The following is an 18,099-nucleotide window of genomic DNA, read 5'->3' on the forward strand; positions in this document are numbered from 1 at the left end:
ACACGGTTCAAAGGGCAATAAAACAATAGAATTTAATTACAAATAGACGTATATTGTTACAAACTTAGAGATACTTAGGATAAACAAAGGTAGTTTAATGTTACTATTTGAAGTCATTCTAGAAAGAAAAGAAGGTTAATTTAGGTTAATTTCAATTTTTTTTGGTGTTTACGATGTCTGTCGATTTGACCAATCCTGTTTATAGAAAGGGTAGAGAAAATAACAAACTATGAGGATTTAGCGGAAAAAAAAAGCGTTTGAAATGCATTTAGGAGGTTTTAGGGATTACACAAAGAAAATTTGAGATTTTTTAAGACGACGAAGAGTATTTTTAATTTTAACACGAAAATTACTTTTCACATGGAGTATTCAAAACAAATTCTCAATATATTCATGGACAAATCTTTATTTTATTAGAACCACTTCACTGAGAAAATATTTTTTGCATGTGAAAGACTTGTAATATTAACTGAAAGACTGCCAAATTTAATGAGGATATACCCAATATATTGAGTTATAAGTATTAAATTTATATCAACTTCAAATGAGTACAAAAGGTCACGTGACTCGGTCAAATTGACCGACCCCGTATTGAGAGTTTAGGAAGCTACCTAGTCACAAACTATTTGATATGGATATTAAAAAAAATACATGAATCTAGAATCTAACTTTCCCAAACTTCTTCTTTTAGATGTTAGATACATAATGACTGTATAACATAAAATAAATAGCTTCTAAACAAAGCCATAAGCAACAGTTGCTTTTCTATTGTTTACTATAGTTTCACTGGGCATATGAAATTCAGAGAACTGTTTTAGTAATTAATCTATTTCAATTAAATTAAATTAATTCTATTAAATTAATTCACATTTTCAGTTTTGCTGTTTTTTCATAATCTAAATATTTTAGTAAACAATATAAAGTAAGCTTTCAGAGGACTTGGAAATTTCAAGGCAGAAAAAGTTAATTAAAAATTTGCTAATTTATTATGATAATTTTGCTTTGTTTTCTTACAAAAAAACCTAAAAAAATAACAACTAAATAAAAATGTATCCCGTAATAATCCCCACCTGACGATTTTATAAATTTATATTTAACAATAGGTATGTTATTTCCTTGAAACAAACTTTGATACCTCGTGTCTTAAAGAAAGGTAATAATCCCCACTTGACGATCTTATAAATTTATATTTAACAATAGGTATGTTATTTCCTTGAAACCAATTTTGATATCTCGTGTCTTAAAAAAAGGTAATAATCCCCACTTGATGATCTTATAAATTTATATTTAACAACAGGTATGTTATTTCCTTGAAACCAACTTTGATACCTCGTGTCTTAAATAAAGGTAATAATCCCCACTTGACGATCTTATAAATTTATATTTAACAATAGGTATGTTATTTCCTTGAAATAAACTTTGATATCTCATGTCTTAAGGAAAGGTAATGGAAGAACTGTAAGTGCTTGCTCTATTTGTAACAATGAATTATCACAGTGTTCATAACAATAAAGTGTAAAGGAACCGAAAACTCATGAATTAGGAACCACGTTACCAACTTTATGAGGGCAAAAAGGACTGTAAAAATCATTTATATAACATTTTTATAATTTATAAAGCCAAAGTTGAAATCTTTTTATTTATTAAACAAGTGAACTAGATACAGATGATGGAGTAGTATATATAATCTCAAACCAATGGATCATTCTTCAGTTTTGATCCTACGAGGGGTATGGCCAACCGACAATTTGCTGGAGAAACCAATATTTTAAAAAGTAAAAAGGAAAACTCATGACAGTTTTTTTTAAATTGGAACTTTAGAAACCATTTCTTTAAAAAGAGGACTTTAAGGAACTTTTTATAAAACTGGAAACTTTAGGACCTCACTATGGTCACTGTTTATCAATAACTGAAGAAATGGTAAATAATAGTTAGTTTCACCCTTTTGATTTCCTCCATTCTTCTCCAAGTCTTTTTTCTTTTCACAAGGTTTTACTGTCGAAGTGACAGACTGAGATACTGGAGTTGCCTTACTGGAGTTCTGACCAGCAATTGGTAAGTTTCCTGTCAAAATAGCTGTCTTCGATTCTTCTGTTCTACAGTCTTCAGAAAGAAAATATATAAACTTTCTATTAAATTCATCCCAAAAAGTAGATACTATTTTGTAATCGTAACCTGCATTTTATTCAGTTAAAGTATTTTCACTTTAAGAAGGGACAAACCAAGAGGTAAAATTGTGTCTCCAGTCCAGAAAGATTTAAAGTATGCTTACATTTATTTTGAACGAGTCTAAACAATAATATAGAAAGCAGCTGAAATCTGAGACAATCATTTAACAATAGGCAACTTGTCTTTAAAAGAACTGTAGACATAAACAATTACAAACAAAAAAACAACTTACTAAGTTGGGACATTTCATTCCCATTTACTCTTATTTTTTTAGATTCCTGAAAACGAGCTGCACGATGAGGTGACATTGGTCGTTGCTGAGCTGGAATAACTGGGGTCTGAGAAGTTAACGGAGGCTTGGAGTAGTCATGGTTAAGGGGGGCAACTGTAGGACTTGGTATGGAAGCTACAAATCTGCCATTATTATGAGGATACACCGGTGCACCAGCATGGTGTGTTAACTTTGACTGGTTTTGTGAAGACGGCTGAGTAACGTTTCGTACCGGTTTACCTCCTGGAATATTTCTTCTTCTTTGAGGTGGAACGTATCTACTGTAAGGTCAATCATAACAACATAATTAGAAATTAAAATTAAATCAGTTTCCTTCACATCAAACCATTTTTGTTGTTGTTGTTACATACAGTTTAGGTAAAAAGAAGTTTCTGTGATTTTCATGATAACCGACGGTAAAAAACAGTTTATAATGTAGCAGCAGCTGAAAAACAATTATCAATCAAATGCAAATTGAAATAATATGTAATCACTCTACTTTCACGTTAGTGACTTCATATTTAATAAAAATAATTTCTTACACGAGACATCTATTCCATTAGGATAAGTATAGAATGATGCAAATGTTACAAAAGCCACCATGATATTCCTCAGCCCCACCTTACCACGACGAGTTTTTCTAAGTAACATTTGTATTTCTTACAATGGTTGGTTATTAGCCTTGGAAAAATGTGTAGAAATAATCTTACTGTGTCACAATATTGATAGTACATTGTTCAAATAGCTGTAATGGCAGGAATTAAAAGAAATCACGACTTTTTACATTACCCTGTATGATTACCACAAAACAGACATACTGCTGACAGCTTTCACACTCACGCTTAAACCTTAAGTTGACCCAGCATTAAACTTTGAAACAAACATACGGTACTGTTACAAAAAACTTTAAATAACAATACTTGAATCTAATATTTCTCTTAGAATAAATAACACAAAATAAAGAATATTAAGACGCATACCTGGAACAGTTATGCATGTTTTCTGTAGGCCTTATTACAGCACTATATCTTTCTTCTTCATCACCATTCTCTAGAGCTGTTCTTGCATGATGCTGTTGAGTATTCTCTATTTCTAGGGCTATTTTCACAGCTTTGGCTTCTTGTTGTTTATATTCTTCTGTGTTCTTTCGTTCTAAAGGTACGCTTTTCAGAGTAAAAGATAATCAAATTTCATTATCGTACCAATGGAAAATATGCATTGACCTTAAACAAGAAATACGTTTAATAGTTGTCACTGCGTCCTAAGCACTTCGGAATTATTAGAGTTTATTATAACAAGGTTAAGTCGTCATAGGGAAATGAGAGAAACATAAACGAGTGTAATAGTGGATAATGAAACTAAAATACAACAAGATTTAAAAACTAAACAATAGTACAAAATACATATACATGATTTATATAAAAGTATTTGGTTGATTTATAATTTTGTCTTTTTGAGCATGCTATGGTCAGTTGTTTTGTAAATACCTCTTATTTATAAAGATAATTCTTATTCTGGTCGTGCCTGAGGCATTACTTGACAAGGCCCATTATCAAGCACTTTGTTATACAGATTACTCAACATACTGAAGAAAAAAAAACATTTGACACGTATTAAATATATATGATAGATTCGCAAAATTATGTGGGAAACAAACACCCATGGTGATAAACGTTAAATGAGGTTATGGGTACAAACACATTTTAAAAATCATGAGTGATGAAAAATTTTTGGTTCTCATGAAATTTGATCCAGAATCTTAACTAAGAAATTTCTACTCTTCATGCACTATAAAAGAAAAATATTTTTTTAACCTGAACACACAAAAAAATTTCCTTTAATGTTTAAGAGAAACACAAGCTGGTAAACCAGTGGTAAACAGTAACAAACAGAATACGTTATAAATTACACAAGCTCGTAAACCAGTGGTAAACAGTAACAAACAGAATAAGTTTTAAATGACAAGCTCGTAAACCAATGGTAAACAGTAATAAACAGAGTAAGTTTTAAATGACAAGTTTCTAAGCCATTGGTAAACAGCAACACAATCAGATTTAAGGTTCGTGTACGAGTTTTTCCGTTAATATGGTCAGAAAACAAACTTAATACCATACTGGTAATGTGTACAATAACCACTGTATAGCACTCCAGTGTTAATTTCACTTGTCCATAAGTTAGATATTCCTGTTTAGTTGAAAATCCATTTTATCATACACAACTTTCAACATAACTATCCAAACAAACTTACGTGTAGCCTTGTAAAGTGCTATCGTATGTTGATGTCACTCCATACTTTTCAGCATTTGTTTTAAACATTTCATTAGGATCCCATCCATTTTTCTAAGAAGAAAAATACAATACTACATAGATCACAATATTTTCAGATATATTCCTGAATGAATGTTATTCTGCAAGACACAAGAAGAAAAACTTGGATAAGAGAAAATAAAGGATAAACTTTGAGGCAGATGCCCTTCGCCAGACAGTACAGACTGTGTTACAATGTCACCTGCCTAAAACATTGCACAAAATAAAAAATACAAAAAGTTTTTTATTTTGACATGTTAATTTACTCTATTATATTTTATCCAAAACTCTCAGACATGTTGTTACTGTTAATTAGTAACAAAACCTACCAATAAAAAATAAGTTTAAAAGGTGGAGTATTTCAAATTAAGGTAAAGTCTCATTGGAGTATTTCAAATTAAGGTAAAGTTTCATTGGAATATTTCAAATTAAGATACAGTCTCATTGGAGTATTTCAAATTAAGGTTAAGTCTTAGAACTGCATAGCTTTAAACCTTCGTCTACAAGTTATCCAATGATGTGTTCATACGAAACAACTTGAAAAAACTTGAGAAAGGCTCTCGAGTATGTATTTCATATGTGTAATTTGTAATTAATTATGTGACACTCAAATCCTAGTTAACTTACATCAGAAGTAGTAAATTTTAATGTATAGTCTTATGAATTAACTATTCTGTCATCATATTTTTTTAATGTAATCTAAAATCTTTTATGGTATGTTCTTAAAAGTATTTGCATCGATTCATTAAATAATTTTATGACATCATATTTTTCATTTAACATTTTCAAGTACTCTACAGTTGTTTTTAATCATAGCAATAAGTGAATTCTCTGGAATGTAATGTTTCTGATAGCTGGTTTCTTGGTCATGAGGGGTCAGTTAAGATAACTAACCACCTCTGTACATAATAAATTAACAAAGCTCTGTACGTACTGTATCGTCATTTGATTCTAGAGAGACCGTCCCATCAAATACTTCTGGTGGTCCTTCCCATGGCTCGAGCTCTCTCTCCACAATCTGGCCATTAAACTTGCTTATTGAAGAGTCTGTGAAACCTTTACAAAAGAGAAACATTGTACAGCTGTTACAATACAAACATTTCAAGTGATACATGTTTTTTTTCTCTCTCACAAAAGGTGTTGGAGAATTGTTTGATTTTCTTTAACATATTCTAAAATATTACTTACTTTTTAGGTTACTGCTTCATTTTTTACAGAAAAGGTTATACTAGAATAACAATCTGCTATTTAATTGTGATATTCTTGCTAAGCTTTTTTTTTTGGTTCTTACAAAATCACAGTACCATTAATTAATTCTTTAAGTCTAACTGATAAAATTTTGCAAGAGTTACAATTCAGTTAGAATGAAAACAAGTTTAAAAAAGCACTGTTAATTTAATTTTACATTTCCATGTTTAATCGCGACATTTTTTTAGTCAACATCTCGAATATTCAAACTTAAACAGCTGCTGTTTTAACATTTAAATCACTCTTAATCAAGTTTAAAAAAGCACTGTTAATTTAATTTTACATTTCCATGTTTAATCGCTACATTTTTTTAGTCAACATCTCGAATATTCAAACTTAAACAGCTGCTGTTTTAACATTTAAATCACTCTTATTCATGTTGAGATTATGCTGGTTGCCAAAGAAATTAGAAACAATTCATTACACTCCAGTAAAGAATATGAACAATTTTTCACGTATATAATTAAATCAAACATCTACAAACAACTGTTACTAACATGTGCCTTGTGACACCAATGTGATGGCAGGCTAACTTTTACGTTCTAGTATTATAATGATTTTTTTTTTGCCACAGATATTGCCAAAAATATGCTAGTAATTTCACGACAATATTAAACAGAGGTGGTACTTGGTGCACATGCTCCAAATACAAATATTCTCTGACTCAGCAACAGCCAACTATCAATTAATACTGAAAATAAAAACTTAGAAATCAACATTTTAATCTGATATGCTTAACACATTTATTTGTTTCTTTACTTTGGAAATAAACATAGCCTTTCTTCCTATCACTTATTACACACTGAATAATCACATAGGAATGTGAATGTTAAACATCTGTGTAACACGATAGCGGTAATCTGTAAATAACATTTTCCATTATACTGTTTGAATTTATAATATATTTTAAAGTTACAGGTGAAGTAAATTGTACAAGTTACTACAATTATTAAAAACCAGACAAATGAATCAAAAATTGAAAAACTTACTAAGTTCTACATGGAATTTTCATTAAATTGTTTTCTAAAACAATGTAGTTTTGTATTAGCATAAACAATACAACAGATTGAGCCATAGAGATTAAACCACAAAAAAGAATTATCCAAGAGCACAGGCAGATTAATACATTTTAACCAACTATGATATAATTACGATTTATTGCAAAGTAGTTTTTTATTAGCATAAACAATACAACAAATTGAGCCATAGAGATTAAACCACAAAAAAGAATTATCCAAGAGCACAGGCAGATTAATACATTTTAACCAACTATGATATAATTATGATTTATTGCTTTACATGCAAATGACAAGTAGAAAAGCAATGTAAAATTTAGGACTTTATCACTAGAGTTTGGTACTTTTCAAACAAATTTAAGCTGAGCAATATGTAACGAACACACACACACACAAAAATTAAGTACGGAAATTAAAGAAGTATATTGCAGTGATATCTTCAAATAAAATTCTTGATGTCAGAAAAACAAATTGATTCAAGAAATCAATTTCACACAAAGATCCGATACCCTATGATGAGTATTTTCAAAAGGTGGACCTTGCTTGTCTCAATTTCTTCAAATTTTTCAAATATAAAATATTATTTGCTTCTTGTAGTGGATGTTCCTCATTCCTACACCTCTGGAACCTTTGTTGTACTTAGCATTGTTTCTCATATTCTTATGGAAATATACTTCTAATTTTATTCAAAGGTATTTAAACCATAAATTAAGAAAAAAAATATATATTACAAAACTACGGTAGAATCTCCACAACTTACCTTTACATTTAGTTGCATAGTCTAAGTCTACATTCACAGCGTTAACCAATACGACGTCTTCTAGAGAAAAAATAAGTTTTTCAGGTGCATAATCTTGAGTGTTAAAGTTGTTAATAAAACTACCGAGACTTGGATCTAAATTGTGGATAGATGAAACTTTGGCAGCTTTTTTATCCACTTTGTATGGCATTTCCAGCACTAGCTCCATCTGTGAATAAACATATGATTTACAAAAGTTGTGTTAATTTAAAATCAATTAGCTGCAGTTCAGTTACCTAACTGTTTATGTAAATATTAAGAAACAATTTCTAATATTATAAATTTGTTTGAATATAAAATTATATTTTAATCACTTTGCTGGTTATGTATGATGTAAATCAATCTCAATTTTAACAAAAATCAAACAACTGATTTCTAGCTGGTACAAGAAAAAGTATTAGGTACACAACACTAAATGTAAACCGTGAATAATCTATAGGCAACAGAAAAAGACACAGTGTGGCATCTAACGCTGAACAAGAATCACTTTACAGTTTCACTCTGAAATTCAAACTTGTGAAGCTGTCCGTGCACACTTTCCTGCAGAAATCTACGTTTATTTCATGCATTCTACAGATACATTAAATATACTTGGTACAAGAAAAAGTATTCGGTACACAACACTAAACGGAAACCGTGAATAATCTATAGGCAACAGAAAAAGACACAGTGTGGCATCTAAGGCTGAACAAGAATCACTTTACAGTTTCACTCTGAAATTCAAACTTATGAAGCTGTCTGTGCACATTTTCCTGCAGAAATCTACGTTTATTTCAAGCATTCTTCAGATACGTTAAAGATACTTGGTTATCAGAACCGAGTGTATCTCCATGAACTGCTTAATTCCTGAAGAAGAAAAAATTTACAATTGTAATTTGTTTTTATTTATATATATTCTGCTGACTATATCACATGGTTCTTCTATACCTAACTGGTAATTGAGTTGAGGTGAAGAAAATTATTTTTGTTTTAAGTACAAAGCTGCAAAGTGGGCTTTCCATGCCATGCCAACTGCAGGAATTGAACCCCAAGTTTGTATCGTTATAAGCTCTCAAGCTTACAACTGAGTCATGGGTGTGTTTTTTGTCTGAGATTAATACATAAAACTTTGTTATTTAGTAAATTATTCAGTAAACTTGTGAAAAAAAATAAAAAAGGGCCCTTCTTCATTCAAACTAAGAGGAAAATAAGCAATCCTCTTAATTTCTTAAATTTAACATTTTTTGGATAACCCATGTTTGACTAATTTACTTTTCTAATTGTATCCTCTTAATTATATCTCATACTAACAAAAATGGATAAAATTAATTATTCAATATTTTTTACCATTTATAATCATATTTTACGTAATATCTGAAAAAATTACATCACCTTGGGGGAAAATGTCTTGAAAACTCCTTCAGTTATGCTACCGTCCTTTGTTTGAACTTGAACAATACAACCCTGTCATAAGCACAAAGTATAATTTGAAAAAAAATAAGTACATGTACATTATATAAACTTCAATCTGTTAGAAAAAAAATACTCGTGAGATAAGCCAAAACCCAGTTACTTTTACAAGATATCAATGTTGACATCTAAAATCTGTATCCCCAGATAACGTGATTGGATAATGCTTTATATGAGTGTCCATACAGAAAAACAAATAATTCAATAATTTGATAAATAAATTATGAAAAAGACAAAAAAAAAAACTTTTAAAAGTTTCATTATAAAATCCTTACTGCTTTGCAATCTCAGGTATTTCATACAAACGCATTAACTTTCCTGTACTGCATAAAAACAACCGTTTCGATTTACATTTGGCTGTCGTAGATACAGCCCAGTTAACAAGTTCTGAAAGTGACCAAAAGACCTCCAGAACATCTACTTGTGGCAGACAAAGAGAGTTATCTTAAATGCTGTTTTGTCATCACCAATTACAAGACTGCTACAGGACAAATTAACGGGGCAGTGAAAAAAATCTACAGTGAAGATTGGTTTTATTCACATTTGATAATTAAATATAAATTTGCTGTTTAATGGTCAACTGTTTGCCATACAATGCAGTTTATTGATGGACAAAAGTAGAGCATAAAATTAGTTACTTGAAAGGAGAATAAACTATAGGGTTAAAGGAGTACTATTATTATTATCCATTTTATAAAAGCCAACCAGAAAATATATAAAGTAAATTTTCTGTAAGAGAAGACTCCACACGAGTGCCATCATGGTAGAACTGAATTCTAACGAATGCCGACTCCGATAAATTATTTGCTTCAATGTTTTAGCTGACGAACATGTGCGTACAGTAGCAGTGAAAATGTTAACTGAATGTAACATGTCGTGACATGTGTACTTTGCTCACCTATACGAATAGGGTTAACGGGTACCGTGCTCTTTTCTCTAAACTCTTCTTTAAAATTTTGATCGACTGATTTGTGCAAATCATGTATTGTATACAACACATTATCATGTGAATTCTTAATGAAAGGTTTTAAATGAAAAACATCAAAGGCAAACAACAAAAAGTTCAACAGTGTTTTGAGAATTTCAAACAAACTAAACTATATGCTAATACACACAGAAAAACTTACCACAATTGAAGCAGCACTGTGCATGAATCTTGTATTACAATACACACCTTCAACCTACAAAACAAAAGTTATATGAAAATATCATGCATTGAAATAAAAGATAACTTGTATTGGAAAAAATAAGTAAAATTTTATATATTTTTGTAAGATATAAATATTGTGAAATTGCATCAATCTGTGAATGAAAGTAACTTGCTACAAAATTAGTTTAAAAGTTCTACAGTACTATATAACAGACCGCCTCCATATAATTAAAACCTGGGTAATATATACAGAATTTCTTTATTAGCTCTCTACGTATTACCATAATCTGAATAACAGAATTAAACGAGCATGAATATAAGCATTATAAATATTATCAAGTTCAATAAGTTTAATGACAATGACAAATGCCTCTGTCATGGTATTATTACACTTGAAATGGTTCTAAAAAATTGACTTCTTTTAATATTGAATAACCTCGAATTACGAGTTCTTAAGTTAATTACTCCATAATAAAAGTATTTTCATCAACAATAATAAATTTATTTGTTTATCACATAAACCAATATTCAAATTTCATTTGAGACTTCTGACTATTTATCATTGTACTGTAATGCTACCTTTTGGCTAGTTTCGGTTAGAAGTATAAAATATGCATCAATAATTTGAAGCAGTTATGGTAGTTTTAAGAAACTGTTTCACATTCTGTTCTTATGAATTACTTTGTAGGCTTATGCCCCACAGTTTTCTTTGTTTAGATACCTTCCCACATTTTAGGCACATCATATTAAATTTAGAATACAGCAATAGATAGATGGCCTCTTCAATTAAACTTCTTTTAACCATATATTTCCACTTTATTGATTTCAGGTGAAACAACTTTTCTTGATAACACATTAGCTACTTTCGTTTACCAACTGCCAACTTATTGGTTCAAGTTTAAAAACTGAAATTAAATACTGTTATTTTATCTTTATTAAAACAACAAAATGTTCAACCAAGCAAATGTATTATATTAACCTAAGCTAAGCCTAATAGATATATTAATTCACTATGATATGAGCAAATAACACGTTCCTTGCAAGAGCAGTTGGAAGTAAAAAAATGCAGAAGGAATTACATTTTACCAATTGATTACAGTGATTTAAGTATAAAGATAACAAATATCAGGAAAAATTCACAAAAAAACAACTGTGCAAAAAATTTTTGCACTACTTCTTTTGAATGACAATCCATGTGTTTTCAAATAAATATTTGCAGCAAATTTTGAACACCTCCAAAAAATTTCATTTCTCTCTCTCATTTGGGGTCATAAATATAAAAAAATTAACAAAACTAAATTTAGATATTTATTTTTCAAAATTCCTACATTTCCATTTTAATTGGATTTAACATTGATGGAGCTGCACAAACCAAAAACATGGTTTCAGATGTTTGAAATTTTAAAATTGAACCCTCCACGAAAACTGAACTAACTGGTTTACTTTAAAATAAACCAGAGAGCTCAAAAAATATTCTTAAGCAACCACTTCTAGAATCACAACATGACTCCTAAAAAATTTCATTTATATTCTATGGGAGTAAACATTTTAGATGCAAAATTCCAAATTTTTTGTCAAAAATTGTATATAGAATTTAAAAAAGAAATCAAGAAAACATTAGATAAATAAATTAATAACAATACTAAGTTTCTAAGTACTTATATAGGTTATTATAAAGGAGAATTGTACAAACAAATTAAGTCACAATCAAAACGAGTCACCAACTTACTGTAACACTTTTTTCCTGTGGTCCTTTTGGTCTGACAGGTTTACTGTGAAACAGAATCAGAAATATTCTTAGTTTTTACAACACAGTATATGAAAATAATAATCCTTAAAGACTTATGAAAATTTATATTTTTAAAACTAATCTACAGAAATGCTGGACAATTAGTGGAACTTTCTAATCAATTAATCATTTAGCTTGTTAATCTTTTACATTCAACCAATCTATCGTTCTCATGGCTACAAACAAAATTTATTTTCACATGCGTTGACTAAAAAACAAACAAACTTGTAATCGAACAAAATGGGTTTCAGTACCCATGGTGGGCAGAATACAGGCAGCCCATCGTGCTTACCAACCAACAATGCCAGCATTTTATTTACTTGGAAAATTGAAACAATAGAAAACAGTAATAACTATACACACTAGTTGAGTATTTTCAAGATATTGATTTAATTATAATTTTGTTTAATTATTTTTGAGGCACTAAGCAATGCCCATAGGCAATCGATTATATCAATTAATTGATTTAATTGCAGAGTTTTAATTTACAGTATTGTATAATAAATACTTCAAAATATAGCTCAGCTTTGAGAAATAGCAGATAGTTAAACATATATTTCTCAAAATATCCTGCTAACAAAATACTTAATATTGTTTCTTATGTCCTTTGATCTTCCTTCACTTGTAAATTTTGATAACTATGTTGGGATTATAGGTTGTGTTTTATATATATGTCTTTATTGAATGATTATTTTTAGTGTTTATGTATGTGAATCAAGATTCTGACTTCTTTAAACTCCTTTGGGAATTTGTCTGTTTGTTTCAAACCATTTAACCACAGAAAGAGCTGTCAAGTAACATTTATTTTACATGATGTCTGACCCAAATTCATCCACCCAAGTCGTATTGATCTGATGATTATATTACCTTTTGAATTAAAAAAAAAAAGATTTTTCTAACATTACATACTTAATAGCTTTTATGTACGCAATTTTGCTGCAAGTAACTGGCATGGCTAACCAACAAGAAACAACTTGTTTTCTTCAAGTATGTTAATGAAGCAATGTACAATCATCTGGTGATAAGCAAACAAAATCTATTAACTGTTTATACAGGCTTAATTTGAATTTGCTTATAAATTTTTACATCAGGTGAGCATATTTGTTTAGTGACAAGTAAAAGTCCACTAATAAGTTGTAAAATACTTTTTTTTACTCTGTAAATGCACCTTATGCAGTGTGCATGTAATATACGTACACAAGTACATGTTTTGAACATTACCATTCAAATTAATCTCAAAGACTTCGGTATATTTCTTAACAATGTGCATTTCATTTACACTATACATTACTACTATGATTAAAAAGTATTTGGCATAAGTAATTTATTCTTAAATGTTTAAGGCTTCGTACTTAATTAAATTTTTCCTCCCTCCTGAAAAGTTCATAAAATTTAATTTCTGCTTCTGAACCATACATTTGCATAAATTTTAAAACAGTATTTAGTATAATTATGCACTCTCTTTCAACTAATGTATTGTCAAATGAAAAACAACCTGTATAACAGGCAATTAGAGAATTTTAAACTTCATAAAACCAAACAATGTATAAGTACATTTACTACGGAAAAATCAGGTTAAAATATTTGGTGCTGATGCAATTAAAACTGGGTAATTAGTGGAATTTCTTTACTGATTAATCACCTGGATCATTAATCGATTACATTCAACTAATCAATTAGACTTGGATAGCTGGAATAATCAAAAATAGTAATAATCAGAAACACTAATTTCAATTACTGGATTATTTTTGTTAGCCATGAGATTAATTAAACAAACTGAACAACCTCAAACTAATAATGCGAAATAACAATGATAAAACTTCAAATACATGGATAGTTGCATTCATCAAAAAACTGTAGTAACTGAAAAACTAATTATGATTAATCAATTATTTTACCCGACACTAATCGATTCTTGTAAGTATCTGATTATATCAATTGAGTTAATCACTCAGCTCTAGACACAACTGACTTTTCTCTAAGCTGATTTAATTATTCAGAAAGAAATCACAGTGAATAACAAATACTAGGCAATGTAAAGCAATTATAATATGCAGAAATGAGACAAAACTGACACTACACGTACATTATAATTATATACCTGTAAAATAACAGCCATCATATGTGTATTGTAAAAAAGAAACATCACTGTTATTTCAGCATTTCTGAAATAGCTTAGAGACTTGTAGCAGTTTAGTTAATTTACAAAAACATTGACAAACAGAAAATAGAGGATGGCATTACCTATTTATTTATTATTTATTTCTTTAAATAATGCCAAATGAATTATTCACAAGAATATAAAATGATTAAATGTATCAGTGCAGCCAAAACATTCTTAATACAAACTGACGTAGGAACCGAAGTTGTAGCTTCTGTAAAACAAAAACATCTGGTACTTCACTTGAATTAAACCCATTTTAATTTTTAGTCGTTTTATAAGTTCGGGTACAAAGTGTTAAGCCACAACAATTAATGCATATAAATAACAACAACAAAAAAACGCACACATACACTGAAATGCTGTAAGTGCATGACTGTTAGAATTTAGAAGACCGTGTCAAGGATGAAAAAATTAAACATTTCAAGATTTAAAACTTGTGCTTATACTGATACTAAATGCATTTCTTTTCAAGAAAACAATAACATACTATTAAATAAGTTAAAAATGTTGACCATAAAAAAACCTCCAGATGCAATATGGATAGTCTGATTGGCCTTCCTAATTTTTCACAGATTCAGCATGAAATAAACTGGATAGGACTAACTGCTACTTACAAAACAAAACAAATGAAGAGAGAATACAGGATACTTTCCACATCTACAAAATAGTTAAATTTTCTCAGCTGTAAAAATATGTCACAGTTTTAAATAAAAATTAAGTAAAATGTGGAAACTTAAACATTAGAAACGATAGCCAATTAATGAAAAAGCATATGGCAGAAAAGATGATGGCCTGTCTTTGTCATGACTACTTCCCTCTCAAGCATTTATTTTTTGGGACACATTACCCAATGAAATGGCAAATAAAAATCAAGACATACTAATTTGGACCTTAACATGGAATTTCCAGTTAATAAATGATGTACCAAATACACAATTTACACATCACAGAATACATTTCATCTCTGCCAATGTAACTGGAAATGGAGACAACAGTATGACTCGGATAACCAGGTGCTGAGACTGCCAGAAATTATTTTAAAAGTCACTCCTGTTTCATAAAAAAGTTAAGCCTTTCAAGATACTGCTAACCAAATAAAATCTAGTATTTGAAATAACAAAAGTGACATGGACAGCAAATGGTACAGTATGACACTTGGTGAGAATATCTTAGAAAACTAACATTCCAAAGTATCCCTAAACTAGTGCTCTTTCAAATGAGCTGCAACTGTGTCAGGTCTCGAGCCCACCAGAGATCAGTCTCCATCCTTACTAGCCCAAATATCAGGCTAGCTACTCTTTTCATAATTTGACACTGTTGTAGCATGGTAACAGCAAGTTTGAAATTGCAAGAACAATACTTAGCCTGATATTTGGGGCATATATATGTACCAACAATATTACAGATTATGGCCTGAACTTTGTATGTTTTTTAAAACAAATTTTATGGAAAAAGAAAATATTTCCCATACATTTTTTAATAGCAGTGATTGGGTTATTCAGTGGAAACCAATAAGATTCAAACTAAAAACAGACATATACTTACCTAGTAGCATTTGGCCTATTCTTTCTCTTTATATTGCTATTCATGATGGATTGTAGACTAGTCATCAATGGTATTGGAATTTATTGTCTGATAAAATCAATCACTTTTACCTTATAAAGGTTTGATACTCAGTTTATATTTGAAACCAAATTATGACCCAAGCACTTTATCAGATGGATTTTACTGCAAAGATCCTTCAGATTTGCAAATTAATTTGCAAAAATATTATACAGCTGAAAAGTGAATATTAATACTCAAAAAAAGACTATGTTCCACTAATCAACAATGTGCCATTTATATATGTTTTGAAATCCAAAACAGGAAGGCAAAATAAATATTTTCAACAAATAAGCAATGTTATCTAAAACCTGCCTTTTTGTTACACAAACTTTTATTTGTACCTCTGTAACAGTGGCATTTAATCTCCCGAGTTTTTAATTATATGTTCTGGGTAGCTAAATATTATTACCAACAACTTGAACAGTATTGCCTAATGTATGAATACTCTGAATCTACATTGGAAGTCTAATCAAGTGTTTGAATACATTTCCCAAATAAACAGTTTATTGATGGATCAACCATTTTATTTTACTTTATACTCAATTGTGATGGTTTACGGAACTTAGAAACTGAACAACAAAAATACTTTAAATTTTAATATCTGACTTGGGGTTTATTCAGTCTTATTATTATTACTATGAATTTACTAATCAAAATTCTTTTTTTATTAAATTTTGAAAATGAAGGCAGTCACATTTAAGTTAATGTTATGCAGCATTAATTTTACTAACGTATTAGTAATACTAATAGCACATAATGTCTATTGTTGATATAAGTTACAACAATGCTATTAATATTGAGTACTAAATTGTCTCTTCAACAGAATACCGAACTTTAATAAATTCTAACAAATTGGGATAATTAAAATAGCAAATCTAAATCAAGATTCATCAACTTATGACTGGTACCTGAAGATCAATGCCTAGGCCTAACAATAACATTATACTTAATGCAAAGAAATAATCCTTAAGCAAGTTAAAGTTAAACCTAGTTAGGTTAAAAAGATTCACGTTTTCACTCAGCTGCCAGATACTTTGAGATAGCATCTGATAACAAAGTTTTGATTTTATAATACTGGACAAAAATAAGATATATGATTAATTCTTAATTACTATAATTATGATTTTACTTTTTATGTTTTTAATCACACAATAGAAGCTAAATTATCATTGGTAAGGGTACGGTGGTTACTAACGTTATCATCAAGTATAATCAAGATAAAATGGAAGTTATCCGCCAGGAGTCCATCAATCATAATGAATTTTGCACTACTTTCATGAGACAGAAAAAAAAAGATATTTTGTATAAAGATTGTTTTTTAATTATAAGCATACACTTTTATTTCTACATATTTCAAAATTATTTTGACAGCTAAATCTTTAACATTAATTTGTAAAATGTTTTGTAAGGCCTTGTTAGTAAAATTGGGATATAGATGTCAAAGTATTTACGCAGTAATACATCAACATTCAGTTCCTAAAACATTAACCAATTTCTCTAAATTTTCAATAATGAGAAAAATTAAATCACAAATTTTTAAAACATAAGATTTTTATCGTACAGTTTCTATAATTTAAAAATACGCCACTTTTATTGCCTGATAATGTTAAAGTTTGAGGTTAATTTGTCTTTGAAGTCGAGTTAAAGATGCTTTAAATTACATTAAGTTATTTCAAAGTGCGAAAAATTGACTACACAAAAAATAACAGACATTAGACTGATGAAAATACTGTTAATTGAAGCATTATGGGATTATTCCTGATATGCTCCATTGTAGTTATATGCATCTCTTTGGGATCGTCAATAATTGTGTCCAAGGGTAAACCTAATATACAGTTACCTGATTTTCACAATAACTAAAGATTCGTTGACCTGAGAATAGAAGGGCAGGTGTAGCGATATGTTAGATGCGTTCTAAACGGTATTTTTGATGTTTTAATATAACTGTTTGCTAGAGACAACTGCTAACATTATAATGATATTAGATTTAGAATACCTAGAATGTTCGTGAATGTTAATGATAGAAAAACTTTACAAACTATCTAGAAACGACGATGCATTATATATACACCTGGAAAAAAGTTAAGCACCCCCGTGTTTTTTTCAAGTGATTCAGATTCGACGTTCTTGTG

The 18,099-nt window shown here is 29.6% G+C and overlaps 1 protein-coding gene across 1 annotated transcript in view; it reads right to left on the bottom strand.

Annotated features, from left to right (window-relative positions):
- The window catches only part of LOC106470369 (ataxin-2-like), a 30,736-nt gene extending 13,551 nt beyond the window's left edge, over positions 1 to 17,185 (bottom strand). The window contains exons 1-10 of the mRNA XM_013930917.2: positions 15,908 to 17,185; positions 12,139 to 12,181; positions 10,387 to 10,440; positions 9,182 to 9,253; positions 7,772 to 7,979; positions 5,682 to 5,803; positions 4,689 to 4,780; positions 3,421 to 3,603; positions 2,402 to 2,721; positions 1,942 to 2,103 (exon numbers count right to left, since the gene is read on the bottom strand). Of these exons, the coding sequence (XP_013786371.2) occupies positions 1,942 to 2,103; positions 2,402 to 2,721; positions 3,421 to 3,603; positions 4,689 to 4,780; positions 5,682 to 5,803; positions 7,772 to 7,979; positions 9,182 to 9,253; positions 10,387 to 10,440; positions 12,139 to 12,181; positions 15,908 to 15,972 (1,321 nt within the window). The 5' untranslated portion in view covers positions 15,973 to 17,185. The remainder of the gene's footprint in view (positions 1 to 1,941; positions 2,104 to 2,401; positions 2,722 to 3,420; positions 3,604 to 4,688; positions 4,781 to 5,681; positions 5,804 to 7,771; positions 7,980 to 9,181; positions 9,254 to 10,386; positions 10,441 to 12,138; positions 12,182 to 15,907) is intronic.
- Between the last annotated feature and the right edge of the window lie 914 nt (positions 17,186 to 18,099).

This window comes from Limulus polyphemus, unplaced genomic scaffold, assembly GCF_000517525.1.
Source record: "Limulus polyphemus unplaced genomic scaffold, Limulus_polyphemus-2.1.2 Scaffold3968, whole genome shotgun sequence".
In the NCBI taxonomy this organism is placed as follows: domain Eukaryota; kingdom Metazoa; phylum Arthropoda; class Merostomata; order Xiphosura; family Limulidae; genus Limulus; species Limulus polyphemus.